Source organism: Coturnix japonica, chromosome 2 (assembly GCF_001577835.2).
Source record: "Coturnix japonica isolate 7356 chromosome 2, Coturnix japonica 2.1, whole genome shotgun sequence".
In the NCBI taxonomy this organism is placed as follows: Eukaryota; Metazoa; Chordata; class Aves; order Galliformes; family Phasianidae; genus Coturnix; species Coturnix japonica.
The window spans coordinates 50,114,639-50,131,266 of NC_029517.1; the positions used below are offsets into that span (position 1 = coordinate 50,114,639).

Below are 16,628 nucleotides of genomic sequence, written 5' to 3' on the forward strand. Positions count from 1 at the left end.
TCTATGTTTCCCCCCATTTTGGGTGTGCTCTACCTGCACCATAGCAAAACAGTTGCTGTTTACTTGCTTAGTGTGTGATACACTGATGTCTTCTGAATGCCAATTGAACAAAAGCCTTGGGTGGTAAGACAAGAAATATTTTTTTCCTATCCTAGCTCTGTCCAGGCCCCGTGGCACGTTCAGGGGACAAGGCATTTGCTGTTTTTACTGAAAGAAGGGACATTGAACTGTTCACCCTTTAAGTGAAAGGAGAGGAGAGGAGAGGAGAGGAGAGGAGAGGAAGGAGAGGAGGGAGAGGAGAGAGAGAGGAGAGGAGAGGAAGAGAGAGGGAGAGGAGAGGAGAGGAGGAAGAGGAGAGAGGGAGGAGAGGAGAGGAGAGGAGAGGAGAGGAAGAGGGAGAGAGAGAGGAGAGGAGAGGAGAGGAGAGGAGAGCCTATGATCTTTCAGTTGAAGTTCGGATTTTTGTTTGCTGCTAAAAGGGTATGGCACATTGTGCTAAATATTCACATTAATAAACCCAGTCTATACATCAGTGGCACCCCCTACGTGTCTGCCAACGTTGCATAATAATTTCCAACCCTAACCCACTCTTCTCTGTCAGTCACCCACCTAAACCACTCTTAAACTCTCACCATTCAGGTTAAAAATTTCCATACCTGGCCTATATCTGAAGCTACAACTATTTGGAAATGTGTGGTCAAACTGTCTTCTGAGTATGAGGGAAAAGGAAAACAAACTTCTGTGTGTCAAAAAAAAAAAAAAAAAAAAAAAAAAAAAAAAAAGAAGAGAGAGAGAGAGAATAAAAAAAACCTCACAATTTTTTTTTCACAGCTTTTGGGATGGCACAGATGAAAAAATCGTAAGAGAAGGTCCTCTTAAAAGAACAGAATATTCCTACGTACGAGGCTACTGATTTAGATTCAACAGTAACGAACTTCTGAGCGGGCCTTAGAAAACAACCGAATGGGTGTGCATTTATATGAATTTATGTATATATTGTACAAAATATACTGTTTATACCACATATATACATCTGTATTAATGTATAGTTAAAATATGCATGACTATGTATGAATAAGCACCTACAGACATTTTACACATAAGTTTACAAAGTGGATAGAGTGAATCATAGAACTGAGAGGAGGTGGTGCTTGGCAAAGACAGAGCTGGGATGTTATAGACTAGGTAAATTCCTGTCCAGACTGTCTAAGGTGAAACATGATTCAGAAGTTACAATTATCATTACTGATTGAGACCCTATTTAATTTCATAGTTTTCCTCCTACTTATTTTGAAAGCTTTACAACTGTTTTTTTGTTATTCAAGTTTGCAAACACTTGTACAACAGAAGTCTAGGTGTGCCTGCACAGATGATAAATGCATCATCCCTGTTCACTAAGTTCCTCAGCTGTGAAGGCTCCCTTCTGAACTATGGACAAGCCATGCTCAGTGTTTGGGCAGATAACTATTAGGCAGGATCTCTTCTTAGAGCAGGAGATTTTTATGCAAGCTCTTGAACATTTTGTAAGATTCAGAAAGAGAAATCTTTTTAAACTATTGCATTTCTGTTTTTTTCTTTCTTATCTTTTTTTTTTCTTTCTTTTTTTTTTTTCCCTAAAGAAATTCTGCAGAGAATTTTGCTGATAAAATCACAGAAACATAGAATGGTTTGTGCTGGGAGGGATCAAGTGGTTCCAACCACCTTGTAATGGGCAAGGGACATGTTCCACTAGACCAGTTTGCTCACAGCCCCATCCAACCTGATGCCGAGCGCTTCCAGGGTATGTGGCATCCACAGTTTCTCTGAGCAACCTGTTCCAGAGCCTCATCACCCTGATCATGCAGAATTTTTTCCTTGTTCCTGATCTTGATCTATTCTCTTTTGATTCACGACTGTTTCCCTTGTCTTGTCACTGATGGGTCTTGTAAAAAAGTTTTAGTAGTTCTTTAGGTACTCAAAGGCAGCAATGAGATCTCTGCTGAGCCTTCTCTTCTCCATACTGAACAACCCCAACTTGCTCAGTCTTTCTTCATAGGAGAAGTACACCATTCCTCTGATCATTTTTGTGGACTCACTCTAACAAGTCAATGTCTTCTACTGGGTGACTCAAAATTGAGGAGAAAATACCTTCCAGTATACATGGACCTACTTCCTTTGATAAGAAATAACCTTAATAGAGTATCGCAGCTTCCTGTTAGAGACACTGACCTTTCCACTTTCTTCCTCCAACCCCATTAGCCATCCTCCTAAGGTAAGCCATGACCTGTGCGAGATGGTGACTCAAGTGATGTGCAGACAGCCTAAAAACACAGCTTAACATCCTCTGTGCTTCCGCTGTTATTAACAGATTCTTTCTGTATTTTGAGGCATTCTTCTAAGTGCAGTTCTAAAAAACGACTTCTTCGGAGTGAGTGCTGATGTCATTGCTGACATTATACTCTTTCCATTTAACATCTGTGTAACTATCAATGTAACTAAAATGGCATGACCCTTTATTTTAGAAATAATACTGAGTCATATAATTCTCTTATCCTATTTACAGTTTCTTACCTTCTCTTTTGCAGATATGAAAAGTGTGCGTTCGGCAAAGATCTTTTAAGAAAATACAGAAGCTATTTCAGAGATGATTATCTGAAGCATCAACAACTGCACTTATTCTCTCCTTACTGAAATAATTCTTTATTTACTGAATGCCTTTTTATTTAAATAATTAAGAATAAGAGAAAACTCTACCTGATGAGAAGCCCTCTGTGGAGCACCTAGAAATGCTTGTCAGACTGCTGGTGACCAGGTGTTCCAGGGAGGTGGTGGAGTCTCCTTCTCTGGAGATATTTAAGACCCGCCTGGATGCCTAGCTCTGTTCCGTTTGGGAGTAGGGCAAAGACTCTTGTCCACACTGCATTTCTGGTGTATCAGTCAAGGTTCTGGCCAGCATCATTTCTAAAGTTTGGTTTTCAAAAGACTCAGCATTTTGGGCCTTCCTTGTTGCATTCTATGCAAGAAGGAAATTTATCATATGGAAAATAAACAGTTTTATAGAGATTGAGTTAATATAATGCTAAACCCTATGGGTTTTGTTTTGGAAGTTATCAAACACTCCAAATTAAGCATGAGTTAAATCATCTTGCTTAATTGGGATCTCAGCAACTCCTTCACGGTTCTATCATTTTTGAATTGTTATATAGGTATTTGTGTTTGTGAATAGAACTAAAGAATATTTCCTGACCAATGGAGTGGAAGTGGAATAGGCCGATAACAAAGGATCTATTAAAACATCATTGGAAAAAGCGCTATAGTTCAAGTATTGGCTCAGTTAATCTCTTAGATTTTTTAATGCTGCTGGAAGGATGGTGTTTGAGAGGGGGAAAGAAAGAACCGCAACTCCTTTTTTTTATACACTTCATGGCCTTAACCCTTATTTAAAGACAACTTTGGATTTTAGGCCAAATAACTTTTCTTGTAATTATATCAAATAGTTAAAAAAAAAAAAAAAAGCTAGTTAATGATGTTCAACATAAGTAATCATGTTAAATAGTGAAATTTAATTTCTTAAAAACTTAAATCCTCATATCTTTTGGAATGCATTGTACTGTAGGATGTCTGAGTAAATTAAATTCTCCCCTGCACACTAAAGCATCAATTTCCTTATGGTAATTATCTGCTAGATTGGATCTGTCAGTAGCAGGGAAGCATGCCTGACATTATACCCTCTTTACAAAAAATGATTACAAAAAATTAAGACGAATGAGTAAAATTAAGGCTGCGGCTGGTAAGCCTATATAAAGCTCTCATAGATCACTTTACATAAGCTACCATTGTACTGGATACTAAGCTTTTAATGACTAGTTGCATAATGAGGTGAAGGCCATTAAAGAACAGCAGAGGTAAACTGATCAGAGAGATAAGAGCTAAAAATGATTTTCAGCCAACTAGAAGCAATTTTATTATACACAAAAACACAGCTCGAACTGAAATGTCTGTATAGATGAAGAACTTTTGAAAGTTGACAGGATTTCCTTCCTGGGAAAGCTTTACAAATATGATGGGAGACCATCTCTGTCATATTAGTGTTTTTCTCCCAGCTATCACTACTCAAGGCTTGGGGTAGTTTTCTTTTATTTAAACTCTGGACTGTAGCACTGCATTTCATTAGCTCACTTGAAAGATGGATTAGAGTGAGGCATAGCTGATAGAAAGGGAATTCATGGCACATTGCCAGCAAGCGGCTCATGGAAGCAGGTTAGTTGTTGCAAGTCAATAGATACCTTGTCCTGGGCTGAAAAATAGCATCCATGCAACAGAGGGATCTTGGGATAGAGGTTTAGGATTGCAAAGTAACATATGGCTCCCAGGGCAGTTAAAAAATGAGTATATAAGTAACTTCTCTTATAATGAGCGCTCTCAACCAAATGAAAAAAAAAAAAAAAAAAAAAAAAAAGAAACGAAAAACAAAGTGTAAGTGCCTTAAAATGTGGGATAGAATTTTGAGGTATTCCCATCTCATAGCGGAAATCGAATCCCTAATTTAGAAAAGTGTAAAGAAAGGCAGGAGCTGCAGGGGCAGGTGAAAGCCTGGGCTGGGCTGTCTTTTAGACACTTGGTGTGCAGGAACTTTAACCAAGCCAGCAGGACATACAATCCCTACATAGATTCACATGCAGGCACACATATGAGTGTGTGTGTGTATAGATACTGACACATGCATGTCTGTATAAAAGGAACTTATTGTTTATTGGTAAGTATAGCCTTTAAGACAAAATAATTCAACAATTTCTAATTTGAAACAACTTGGGGAAGCGGCTTTTCCTTCTTCCATCCCTCCTTCCCACCTTTAATTTTTGTTCTTTAGTGTCCTGACTAAAAGGATTCAGCAGGACATGGAGAAAAAGGAGGTCAATACGGACAAGTTGGAGAGGATCCAGGGGAGAAATCCTAACTCCCATGGGACAGGCTGAATTGGAGCAACCGTTTCTTTACCATCATTACTGGCTTCTGGAATTTGTTCTGGCTGGTGCATTCACTATGCCAGCTAATTCTGTGCAAGCTCAGAAGCAAATTTCTCTGTGTTTACATAACCAAACACTCTCAGGGAATACTCCTAACTGTGCAACTGCTCCAGCAATACTATTATTAACAGTTAGCATGGTCCCTGGCATAGCTTCGGTTCATGCTCTACAGCATCTCTCTCCACCCACCTAAAAACATCTCAGATCAGACATAAATCTGGAAACTGGAAGGAGTAGCTGATTTTTCTTATGTGTGGCCTCCTTGTTTTGGAGTCTCTTAGAGTGAACAGTATGGATTTTGGTGTTCCTTGACCCTTGTCCCTGACACATTTTAATTCACCAGTATGGTGGCAGCCTCAGTGCCTAAGGAGGTAGCAGGCCAAAGAGTCAACTTCAGGATGCATGGGCAGCTGTGCAGATTGATCTGTGCTGTGGGGGGAAACCAGTTTCAGTTTTTGATTTGAATAATTACATCCCATCTGACTTCTGCTTTAGGTATATATCCCCTTCAGTTCACCTAGTCCCTGGCCATTTGGAAGCTGTAACCTAAGCTATATAGCACTGAAGTCAGGGGATAATTTTGCATTTTTTTTGGCTCATTTTATTTTTGCCTGGCTCCCATCCAGTTTACTGACAAAGTAAATAGACTACTTCAAATTTAGGCATCTTTATCAGGGCTTTAATTAAGACTTTTTAATATTTGTATTTGTGATGTGGTTTGCATTCTAAGATATCTTCAGTCATTCCAGTCATTTCTCATTTATTCTCTAATTATTTTAAGTATAAATTAGTCAGATTTACAGCCTGCTGACTGAGTCATTATTTGAGAAGTGTACATACTAGAGTATTTACTGTATCAAACTGATGGTGGATAATACAATTATATGCTTTTTCACTGATATCTGACCTCCTAATTAACTGGAAAATATTGTGATTGGGGTGACTGCTTTTCCAAATTATTTGATTGTCCCACACAAGGCTTTCAGAAAAAATAAATAAATAATAATAATATGGAAATAAGCCTAGGAAGCTCAGTGAAATTTCACACTAACATCTCTTCAGGTTAGGGCTGGAACTAGATCATTGGAGAAATTGTGAGAGACATGTGGAGCCTGAAAGGAAAGAAATTAGTGCCATTTTAATTTCAATAGGGAATAATAGTAACATCACTTAGGTCTTGTCTATCACTTTTTCTCCTTGATTTTCTTGGGGTTTTTTCGCATAGCAAGGTGCTCATTACTATACTAAAACTGTGTGCATGTAATGGGGAGATAAACATAAAGAGAACTGAGAGCATGATGCAGGTAAGTTGGAAAGCCCTAATTCTCAGGTCTGTCTGGTTACTAAGACCGGACTTCTTTCATATCTTGGGTACTAATGAACACAACAGAATGCTGCAAGCAGCTATCGGTTGAGAGTCCCATTGAATTCCTTCTTACTGTTTGTGTGTGTTATTTCCTTATTAGAAAGTCCTGGAAATTTCATTTTGTAGTCCAATCATGAAAATGCTGAAGGAATCCAAACTTAATGACTTTACATATCATTTACATGTACAGAATTGTTTCATGCAGAATGACAACAGGGAGGCATACAAAGCCTTTTATTTAAAGACAGGACCTGATTAATATCTTTGTAATGGCAACAGAGAGAGGACACTTGCTGAAGTTTGCAGTCTAAGGTATGGTAAAAGGGATGCCACTGGCAGCGCTCTGATGTTATCCAGTTGTTGAGTAGTTGATGCTCCCAAGACAAATGAAACCACTGGTCAGTGGAAAGGCCTTTGACTTCAAGGATCTGTATATGTATATGTGTAATAAATACACTACATATGATTGTTACTAGAATTAGTATGTTCATTAGTTCACATCCTCATTTCTAGGCTTAGTAATGAGCACACAATAGCAACAATGTTCTTGTCAGGTCCAATTGACAACTACAGTTAGGCCTGATTGATGTTCCTCTGAGAAGCCTCCAATGAAAATAATGAAAATAAACATAACGAATGAGGGATGATATGGGTGCTTATTTTCCTTCTCAGCTTTTGCTGAGACACATTTCCTCAGGTTGATCTCATAGAAAATGTGAGGTGCAGTCTTGACTTCTTGCTGTCAGCATACAGGATGAAGTAGTCACAGTATTCACAAGAGGAGTGTCCTCAGTCCGTACTACAAAACCAGCAGCTATGATTTCTAAGTGCACATGGACCTTGGATGAGTCCTGCTTCACTGAATAGGATGTGTCAGTATTTTGGAAGCAAATGCATCTGGGACATGCACTCCAAATATACTTTGCACCATTGTTTTATCATGGAAACTGGAAACTCAGACAAGGTCCCTGAGCCTGGCATTGGCTGAGTGAGAAAAAAGATGGCAGAGGCTGAGAGATGCTCAGACTCCAGGCAAGAGGCTTTTAGCCACAAGCAGAAGGGAATACTCCACTTAAATGCTTTACCCTCTGCTCCAAGCACATCAAACTCTATCTTAAACAATTCCTTAAAGCAGCACAAATTTTTGTTTATAAATATTTACATATTTATGATGTTTTTCTGTTCTTTAATTGCATTTTATTAAATGAAAAATGCTTCCCTCTACAGTGAAACAAGACAAAGTTTGCAGTTATTGCAGGCTTTTGCTTTCTGTCTCCTCTCTAAGTGCCTATTTTCTTCAGTCATTTTCTGGATTTCAGGCTAGGATCAACACAGCCTTTTACATCACAGTATTTTCCTACCATGAAGTTGTTTTTGTGCACTGTTTACCCAACAGACATTTCTCTTTCACTTGCTATATTCATTACTAAATAATTCTGTGAGAAGATACAGGCCACTGATTTTTTGCAATTTGCATCACCATACTCTAAGCTATGCTGAAAGCTGAGCTTTTTGGTCCTCTTGCTTTGGAAGTACATTAATATTTCTATGACCTTTACGAGATGGCAGATGAGAAGCATTAGGAATAAAATAACAAACAAACCAAAGGAAACCAATTTTTTAAACTGCATATTTCTGCTCCTTGACTGGAAAGGAGCAAAAGGGGAAAGAATCTAATCTGAGGAGAATATGGACTTTAGTTAGAGTTAGGATAATTGTTTTATGTAGACTATTTTTCCACATTAAAATGCCTTTTTTTTTTTTATTACTCCATTTGCTATAATGCAAATATGTATTTGACTGCTTTTAATAGCTACGCATATACAAAACATATAGACATTATTTAGAATTATAAAAAGCAATAGAACGGTTTTACAAGTTGACTGTGCACATGGAAGTCAGACTACTAAAAGCACAGTTGCTGTTCTAACAACTACTTTACACAAGATTGTTTCAAATCAGTTCCCTTTCAAACCTTGTTATGAAGAGAAATTCTGTGAAATGAGCTGCAGATGTAGTACATTTTTGTGTGGCTTAAGTGATCGGCTTTAGAAGTCTGCGTCACTGCAAGTCTTCAGAAGACTGTAGAAGGAGAGCCAAAAATTCTACCCAGGAAACCATTTCTCTCACAGCAGCATTGTTTTTCAGTGGTTTTACTATAGAGCGGAAGCCACCTCTGTTCCTGTTCATCTAGATGTCAATGCAGTAACTCACACAGAATCACAGAATGACCCGGGTTGGAAGGGACTTCAAGGATCATGAAACTCCAACACCCCTGCCCGGCAGGGCCACCAATCTTCCATGTTTACTAGATTAGGTTGCCCAAGGCCCCATCCAACCTGGCCTTGAACACCTCCAGGGACAGAGCATCCAAATGTTCCTGGGAAGCCTTTTCCAGGACCTCACCACTCTCCTAGTAAAGAACTTACCCCTAACATCCAACCTAAATCTTCCCTTTTTCCACTTAAAACCATTTCCCCTTGTCCTACTATTATCAGTCCTTTCAAAGAGTTTTCTCCCTCCCTGTTTATAGGTACCCTTCAGGTACTGAAAGGCTGCAGTGAGGTCACCCTGCAGTCTTCTTTTCTCCAGGCTGAACAAGCCCAGCTCCCTCAGCCTGTCCTCATAGGACAGGTGCTCCAGCCCCCTGACCATCCTCATGGCCCTCCTCTGGACCCTCTCCAACAGCTCTATGTCTTTCTTGTACTGAGAGCTCCATACCTGGACACAGTACTCCAGACAACAAGAGCAGAGTAGAGGGACAATCACCTCCCTATCCCTGCTGGCCACCCCTCTCCTGATGGAGCCTAGGATCCCATTTGCTTTCCAAACTGCAAGAGCACACTGCTGACTCATGTTAATTTTCTCATCTATCAGGACCCCCAGGTCTTTCTCTGCCGAGCTGCTCTCAAGGACTGCTCCCCCCAGTCTTTACAGGTGTCTGGGGTTCTTCCAGCCCAAGTGGAGAACTTTGCACTTTGCCATGTAGAACCTCATTAGGTTCACCCGGGCCCACCTTTCAAGCCTGTCAAGGTCCCTCTGAATGGCATCCCTTCCTTCCTCCATGTCCACCACATCGCTCAGCTTGGTGTCATCAGCAAACTTGCTGTGAGCGCACTCCATTCCATCGTAGATGTCATTGATAGAGATGTTAAAGAAAACCGGTCTCAGGACAGATCCCTGGGGGATGCAACTTGTTACTGGCCCCCACCTGGACATAGAGCCATTGATCACCACCCTCTGTCTGCAGCCTTTCAACCACTTTCTTATCCATCAAGTGATTCTCCCATCAAATCCACATCCCTCCAAATTGGAGATGAGGATTCAGTGAGGGAACCGTGTTAAAGGCCTTGCTCAAGTCCAGGTAAATTACATCGGTCGCCTTCCCTTCGTCAATCAATGCCATCACTTCGTCATAGACAGACACAAGTAACCACTTCCATCAAAGTAGACCGATGCATTAGTTTCACAAGGAACAGGTTATTGTCTCCCACTATTATTATATCTTTTGTTGCTCTCTCTTTTGAAGGTATTTCAATGAAAACATAAAGAATCTGTTGGTTGAGTACACTGGATACATTACGTGTATTATATGCAGCCCAAAACAATTCTTCTTCACCAAAGAAGAAATCCCAGCCTGTGATGTATGTATGTTGTATCATCACTCAAGGAAACCAAAACCTGGGGACTGAGAGAAAGGAGGCAATGCATCAACCAACAGAGCCAAACTCAAAACAGGAATGGCACGCTTTCTTAAGATAGGTGTAGCAGGATGGTGTAGATGAAGAATAACAAGTTACGGACTGAGCATTAAACCTTTGTGAGCTTAAGCCGATAAAGGAGAAGGAGAATTCTTGGAATGGAACCTAGAACGGCAAACTGCCTTTATTCAATTGAAAGCAGCTCTAACGTTTCAAATCTCGAAAAGCCTTTTGACTGACACGTGCACGGAAGGTGTCACCCTGTTCTGGACGTGCTAAAAGAACACACTGGCTCATGGAAGATATTTCAGGCCCATGGGATATTTCTGCAGACAGCTGCATCAAGAAGGTGATGGGTGGCCATTGTATATACAAGAAGTGTTATCAGCTGTAGTGTTCATACAGGAACAACAGAGTAGTAGAGGATTCTGCTCCTCTACTCCGCTCTTGTGGGTATACTGCACCCAGTTCCGGGGCATCCATCACAAGGACATTGGAAGAGGGCCACGAAGATCATCAGAGGCTGCAACACCTCCTCTCTGCCAAAAGGCTGAGAATAAACTGGCTCCTCTGCCTGGAGACGGAGCCGGGATAGACCTCATAGCGAACTTCTAGTAGCTGAAAGGGGCCTAAAGGACTCATATGGGAAGCATAAAAATGACTTTGGTACAGAACTTAGTGGTTCAGGCACTCGACACACTGTAGCATCCCCAAAGCAGAACCACCACTCAGACCTGCTGCCATTGCAGCAATGCCACTGCATGAGTAGAGTACAGGCAGGCACTGGCCAAGCCCACAGCTGGCTGGTGGGGTGGTGTGGGAGGCAACTTTCATGCCATGAATGCAGTGACAGCCCCAAGGCCAGAAGCACCACCAGAACAGAGCTGCCCCTTCTATCACGGCCTTGACCTGTGGGCACTGGAGATACTGAGCCCCAGTGGAGCTGGGGCTGGAACCCAGCACTGCCTAGACCCAGGGATGGGAAGGAAGGTATGGGGGGATAGGTGCCTGGGAGGCATCCCACCTTGTGAAAAGCGTACAAGAACCTCACTGAGAAATGTGTATAAGATCTTCAGTTTTTATTGTGCTGGCCTCTGAGGACCAGAGCTAACATGTGTTGGTCATGTTCGCCTACTTCTGTGGCATCTTTGGGGTTGGCTGTGGGCATTCTCAGCCTGACGTCCCCAGGTGCGGCTTTGCCCTCGTCGCCTGGACTGGCTCCTGTGGTGTCTATGGAGCTGGCCCCGGGATTCTGCAGGCCGACGTTCCACAGGGGAGCGGCTTCGTGTCTGGGCCTGCTGCCTGGTCTGTCTTCTGCGACCAGCCGCTGGGGAATCCCCTGATGGCCGCAGTGCTCCCCTTCTGGTGTAGTGTTGGGAGCCACTCTCAGCCCTTGCAGCTGGTGCCTGGCTCCTCCGGGAGAGCCTCCGGGGATGGCTGTGGGAATCCAGGACCTGAGATTGTATTGGAGTGCGGCTTCGTGTCCGAGTCCGCTCACCCAGTCTGGACCTGCAGCTGCCAACTGCCAGGGAAGCCCTTGAGGACCGTGATGCCCTCTGCCTGGATGATGTTGTGGGGCATCTGTCAGCATGGCTGCTCCCATGGCAACCTCGGGGATGATTATGGATGTCTTCATCCATTTGGGCTGTCCCGGGCTGGCTGGACTGGCTGCCGCTCTCAGGCACCTGGGAACTGTGAACAGGCCCTGTTGCTGCCTGGCTGGCAGTGCTGGAGCTGCTGCTCTCAGGAACTGTGGAGTCGTGGGATGGCAGCAGTCCACGCTGGCTGAGAGTGCTGGGGCCGGTGACCTCTGAGTTTACACTGGAGGCTGTAAGCAGAGGCAGGAAAGTCAGCAGGATGGACCTCTTGCCCTGTTGTGGCCAGAGAGTCTCTGGCCAGGCTGCCCCATGCACCCACTGTCAGGCCTTGCCTGCCCCCCGCCTGGCTATTTGCTTCTTACCGGTGCCCACACCAGCACAGGCTTTGCACTCCCAAGCATCTGCGTCATTGCTCAGGTAGGAGCAGCGCCGGTGAGTGCCTTCCGCAGCACAAGAGCTGCACAGGAGCAGCTCCCAGGGCCTGGAGAAACAAACGGGTTGTGTCTGTGAGGACAAAGGCAGCTGAGCCAAGGATGCTCGTTCCGATAGCCTGTGGTGAGGCTGAGATCCCATGTGTAGCCCCAGAGGGCTGCTGAGGTAACTCACCCCTCTCCCTCTGCCTGCTCCCTGCCTAGTGGGTAAAGGCAATCACTGGCATCGCAGCGCTCGTGTCTCAATCCCAGCGATGCGTATGCGTTGTCATCCTCCCACGTTGGCCCGCTGCCAGAGAATGGAGAATACGTGATGAGCTCCCACTGCCCCTGGACTAAGGCTGACCCAGAGCAGCACTGTTCTTCTACCCCAATCCCATTTCCAGCTTCTCTGTAAGACTGAGGGCAGCCAGGGTTCATGGGCAGCCTAGGGCTTTGCCTGCGTGAGCACTCCCTGGGCAGGTGCAGCTCTGGTGCCCTCATGTCTCAAGAGCCAGAAGAAAAACACCAACCTGAGTGGGATTCGGATGCCCATGACAAGCATGTCGGATAGAAAGGCATCCGTATCTCTGCAGAGGGGGCACTGAAAGCAGTTGACGCCTGCACGGATGGCCTGTCCCTGTAGCAGAAACACAGTCAGTGGGAGTGGGAGCAGGCTCGGGTGCTGTTGGCAGCCCGCTGCTTCTTGCCCGCTGTTTGAGGAGAGGGCTCCTACCTGGATGCAGGCCCGGTGGAACCAGGCGTGCTTGCAGGCTGGGCACACCAGGGTGAGGTAGGACTTCTTGTCCTCCACTGGCTCCATGCAGATAATGCAGTTGGTATTCTGCTCTGGAGCCGCCTCCGCAGCCTGCTTAGGGCTGTGCTGCTGGCAGAATGAACTGGGGGAAGACAGAAGGGACAAGCAAGGTGAGGAGAGCTGCAAGTGGGGCAGAAGAACAGGAAGGAGCCCTGGGCCTTGGCCCTGGCTCTGCAGGCTGCTGAGAGGTGTCACAGCAGGTTCCTCACTTTCTTGGCTTGTATTGAAAGCAGGGGTTGTAGGCTCAGGTGAGGCCTGGCAGCCCTTACCTGTACTCTCCAAAGTACTGGGTGACACATTCACCCTGCCGGGTACAGGACAGATGGAAACTCTGTTCACAGCCCGTCTCTGCACAGGTGATGGGGGCCCCCAGTTCGCCACAAATGAAGCAGTGCTGGAAGGAGCAGAGCAGCGTCATCAGGAGCAAGCTCAGGGCCTTTGCTGCTGGACCTCCTGCCTCTGGGCAGGGCTCAGGACACAGGATGCAGGCCGGGAAGGCTTCCTCAGGACCAGGCTAAGCTTGAGGAGCCTCTCCTGGCCCAAACCAGCCTGCTCCAGTCAGGTCCTCACCTTGTGCTCCGCTTCCTGGATTACGCGTTGGACGTCTTCTGGGGTCACCTCTGCCGTTCTGTCGACAATTCTTGCCTGCTGGAAAAGGCCGTTGGAAAATGCCTGTTCAAGAGAAAAGAGCAGGATGGTGTGAGGACAGAAAGGAAGGAAGCATTGCTTGGAGGAAGGCGAAAGGAGGGAGCCCCGGGGGAACTCACCATACAGAACACATGAGCACATATCCCAAACTCCAGCTGCTTGGGCCCACAGATGTCCGGATCGGCATAGGTCTGGCCGCACAGCATGCATGCTGGAGAGGAGAGAGCAAAAGCAGTGAGCACGGTGCAGGGCCAGGTGTCCCTGAGGGCTGTCCCCAGGGGCCTGCACTGTGCCTGCCCTGCTGGATAAGGGATGGGGCTGAAGGCAGTGCAGGGAAACGGAGCATTGAGAGCCCATTGGTCCCAGCAGGCAGCCACAGGCCAAGCGGGTCCCCCAAGGCCAAGGAGCAGAGGGGCCCTGCCTGCAGTGGCTGGGGAGTCCCAGAGCACACCTGCCTACCCGCTTAGCCACAGGCTGAGCATCATAAGGCCTGTGCCTGGCAGCGTGGTTGCTGCTAACAGGGATACTTGTCTCTCACCAGGTTCCCACAAGCGGGGAGCGTCCCGAATCCATGAGAACGTGGCGCGCATCGTCAGCGAGCACTTGCAGAGTTTCAGCTCCGGCAGCGCTGGGCTTTCTCCTCCGCACGCACCTCTGCCAACTCTGAGGGAGAAGCAGGATGAAGGTGAGTTTACAGCTCAGTCCTCTGAGGGGTGGGAGCCCTCCTCCCACTGTCAGCCTCAGGCAGCCCCTTCGTCCCTGCCCTCTCCGCACCTCACCAAGTCGCACTGAATCAGGGCCTGAGCTTGGCCACGGTTGTTCTGTTTGCAGGCGCCTGGGTCACAGTGGCCGCTCCCTGCCACCCACTGTGACAGAGTCGCCGCTGCCCGGGGGGTGAAGGTGAAGGCCCTCAGAACCCAAGCAGGACACTGTCGGCTGTGTCTAGACTAAAGGGCTGGGCTTCTCCCTGATTTCTTCTCCGATGGGCCCAAATGTGTTTGTGCTGCTACAGGAACTGTGTGACTCACGCACCCTCCTGACATATCCAGAATGTTTTAATAAAAATCACATTAAAAAAATAACAACATATCTTTTCTTCTGTAACCTACCTCTGACATGTATTTTACATGTGGTCAAAGGCCATTCTTCTTCACTCATTATGGATTTGGCAGGTCCTTGCGTGGCTTAAATGGTGGACATGCATGCTTGAAAGGATTATGGCTGCACACAGCAGCAAAGTCTACTTGTTGTGTATTTGATTGCCATTGCAATACGCATGCAAGACCTCAGAAAGTCTTAATTGCTGCGACACAGCTATTTGGTCAAATATCCTTCTTAGACTTTTAGTAAAAATAGACAGTGGCTAAAAGACCCGGCCCATTCAGACACTTTGCACACTCTCTTTTTTCATCACTAGTCACCACCTGTTTCACCCAAGGAATGGTATATTTTATAAATAATGTGTTTTTACTTGGTTCCACTTAATGACTAGAGCTCCTCTTGATTTTATTTGATTTGAAATGTGTTGAGTTTCCAGTGACAGAGTTGGAAGAGCTTCCTTCCTGTAAGACTTTTATTCTCTCCCAACGCCTTGCCGGGAATACCGAATTTCAGTAGTGGAGAGCACCTGTTAAAGTTAGGGCTGAAGCTTTGAATATACAAAGTTCTGTGTTACTAATTTTATGTTTCTGTTTGGTATTTTCTGCACGTGAGTATTGCGTAGATACGCATTACATAGATACGACAGATTTGACCGAGACTTGTGCTGTGTAAAGCAGCTGCTGGACTCAGTTATTCCCTTTACTGTTGTCCAGTGGAACAGCGCCTCTGTGCAATGACTCGTTTTTGGGATGCTGAAAGATCTGGTCAACCGTGTTCCATGGAAATCTGTGTAATACAAGCAAACGTAGACCTTGCCTCTATAGGTGCTGCACAGGTAACATAACTGTATGTCGTTAAAGGATTAAAGACCATANCACTGAGCGCCCTCGCGTTTACAGAGGCAGAAGCCAAACACCATTCCTGGTTGTCCCTGGACCACGTGCTGTTGTGCAATGACTCGTTTTTGGGATGCTGAAAGATCTGGTCAACCGTGTTCCATGGAAATCTGTGTAATACAAGCAAACGTAGACCTTGCCTCTATAGGTGCTGCACAGGTAACATAACTGTATGTCGTTAAAGGATTAAAGACCATATTCTCTTTTTCTTCCCAGTAAGTTAAGATTGCTGGGAATTGCCTATTTTGATCATTTTTTAGAAAGATGTGCTTACATAACCAGAATGTGCTGGTTTTGATCTCTCAGAATCACCCCTTCACCTCGTGTCTATATGATTATTTCTGCCATCATTACGGTGAGTTTCCGAAGGAAGAAAAGAGGATGCAGCATTCTTACAATATTTTCTACTTTTTTTGTTGTTGTTGTTGTGTTGTATTTATTTATTTATTTATTTGTTTGTTTGTTTTCCCTGAAATACAGCTCCTAACACATTAGGTCTAGCCCCTTTATTAATTTATTTTTTTCTTTTAATTAATTTTAAGACATTTTCGGTGTTATTATCGTTGAATGGAATGACATCTAGCACTGTTTTGAATGTTCTGTTAGTTCTTGTCAGCAAAGTGATAGCAGAGAACTGGCTAGGGTAAGTTACTAGATGTGCTTAAAAATCCACAGGTTGCGGTGCTTCACATTGTGGTACTTAGTCATGGGTGTTGGACCTGTAGTGTTGTCATGATGTAGCCTCTGTTAAGAATCCATGAATGAAATACAAATCTAAATGCCCAGTAGCATTGCTGAGGACTCCCATTGTCTATGGCAGCTATTAGTTGGTAGTGTTCACTTTGACAGTGAAGAAAAATAGATCAGATATTTTAAAGAATATTAGAAGGTGCTATAGAAACACAGGCCATGTGGTCAGAAAAGCCTGGGAGAGCTTTCATTTAGAGCACTAACTGTTCACCTGTGTCTAAACATTGACGTGTGATCAGTTGAAATTTGTCTGCTTTATTGAGACCATGTATAGATTGACAACATCTGTGATTCAACAAAGTGTTCAACCAATGCAAGACAGAAGTTATCCCACA

The 16,628-nt window shown here is 44.6% G+C and overlaps 1 protein-coding gene across 1 annotated transcript; it reads right to left on the minus strand.

Moving 5' to 3' along the window:
• Positions 1–11,194: 11,194 nt before the first annotated feature.
• On the minus strand, positions 11,195–14,314 carry LOC107309484 (PHD finger protein 7-like). Its single transcript, XM_032442583.1, has 9 exons — positions 14,085–14,314; positions 13,666–13,757; positions 13,469–13,570; positions 13,168–13,292; positions 12,818–12,980; positions 12,615–12,721; positions 12,278–12,391; positions 12,034–12,152; positions 11,195–11,901 (listed from the first exon to the last, which is right to left on the minus strand). Exons 1-9 carry the CDS (start codon positions 14,134–14,136, stop codon positions 11,195–11,197), a joined length of 1,581 nt encoding a protein of 526 aa, XP_032298474.1. The 5' UTR covers positions 14,137–14,314.
• Between the last annotated feature and the right edge of the window lie 2,314 nt (positions 14,315–16,628).

Bases quoted from the DNA above. Each gene is read 5' to 3' on its own strand.
- LOC107309484 (XM_032442583.1), bottom strand. From the start codon at position 14,136: ATGCGCGCCACGTTCTCATGGATTCGGGACGCTCCCCGCTTGTGGGAA. The intron at 13,758-14,084 runs GTGAGAGACAAG...TCTCCTCTCCAG, and splicing joins TCCCCGCTTGTGGGAACCTG to CATGCATGCTGTGCGGCCAG. The intron at 13,571-13,665 runs GTGAGTTCCCCC...TCTCTTGAACAG, and splicing joins GTGCTCATGTGTTCTGTATG to GCATTTTCCAACGGCCTTTT.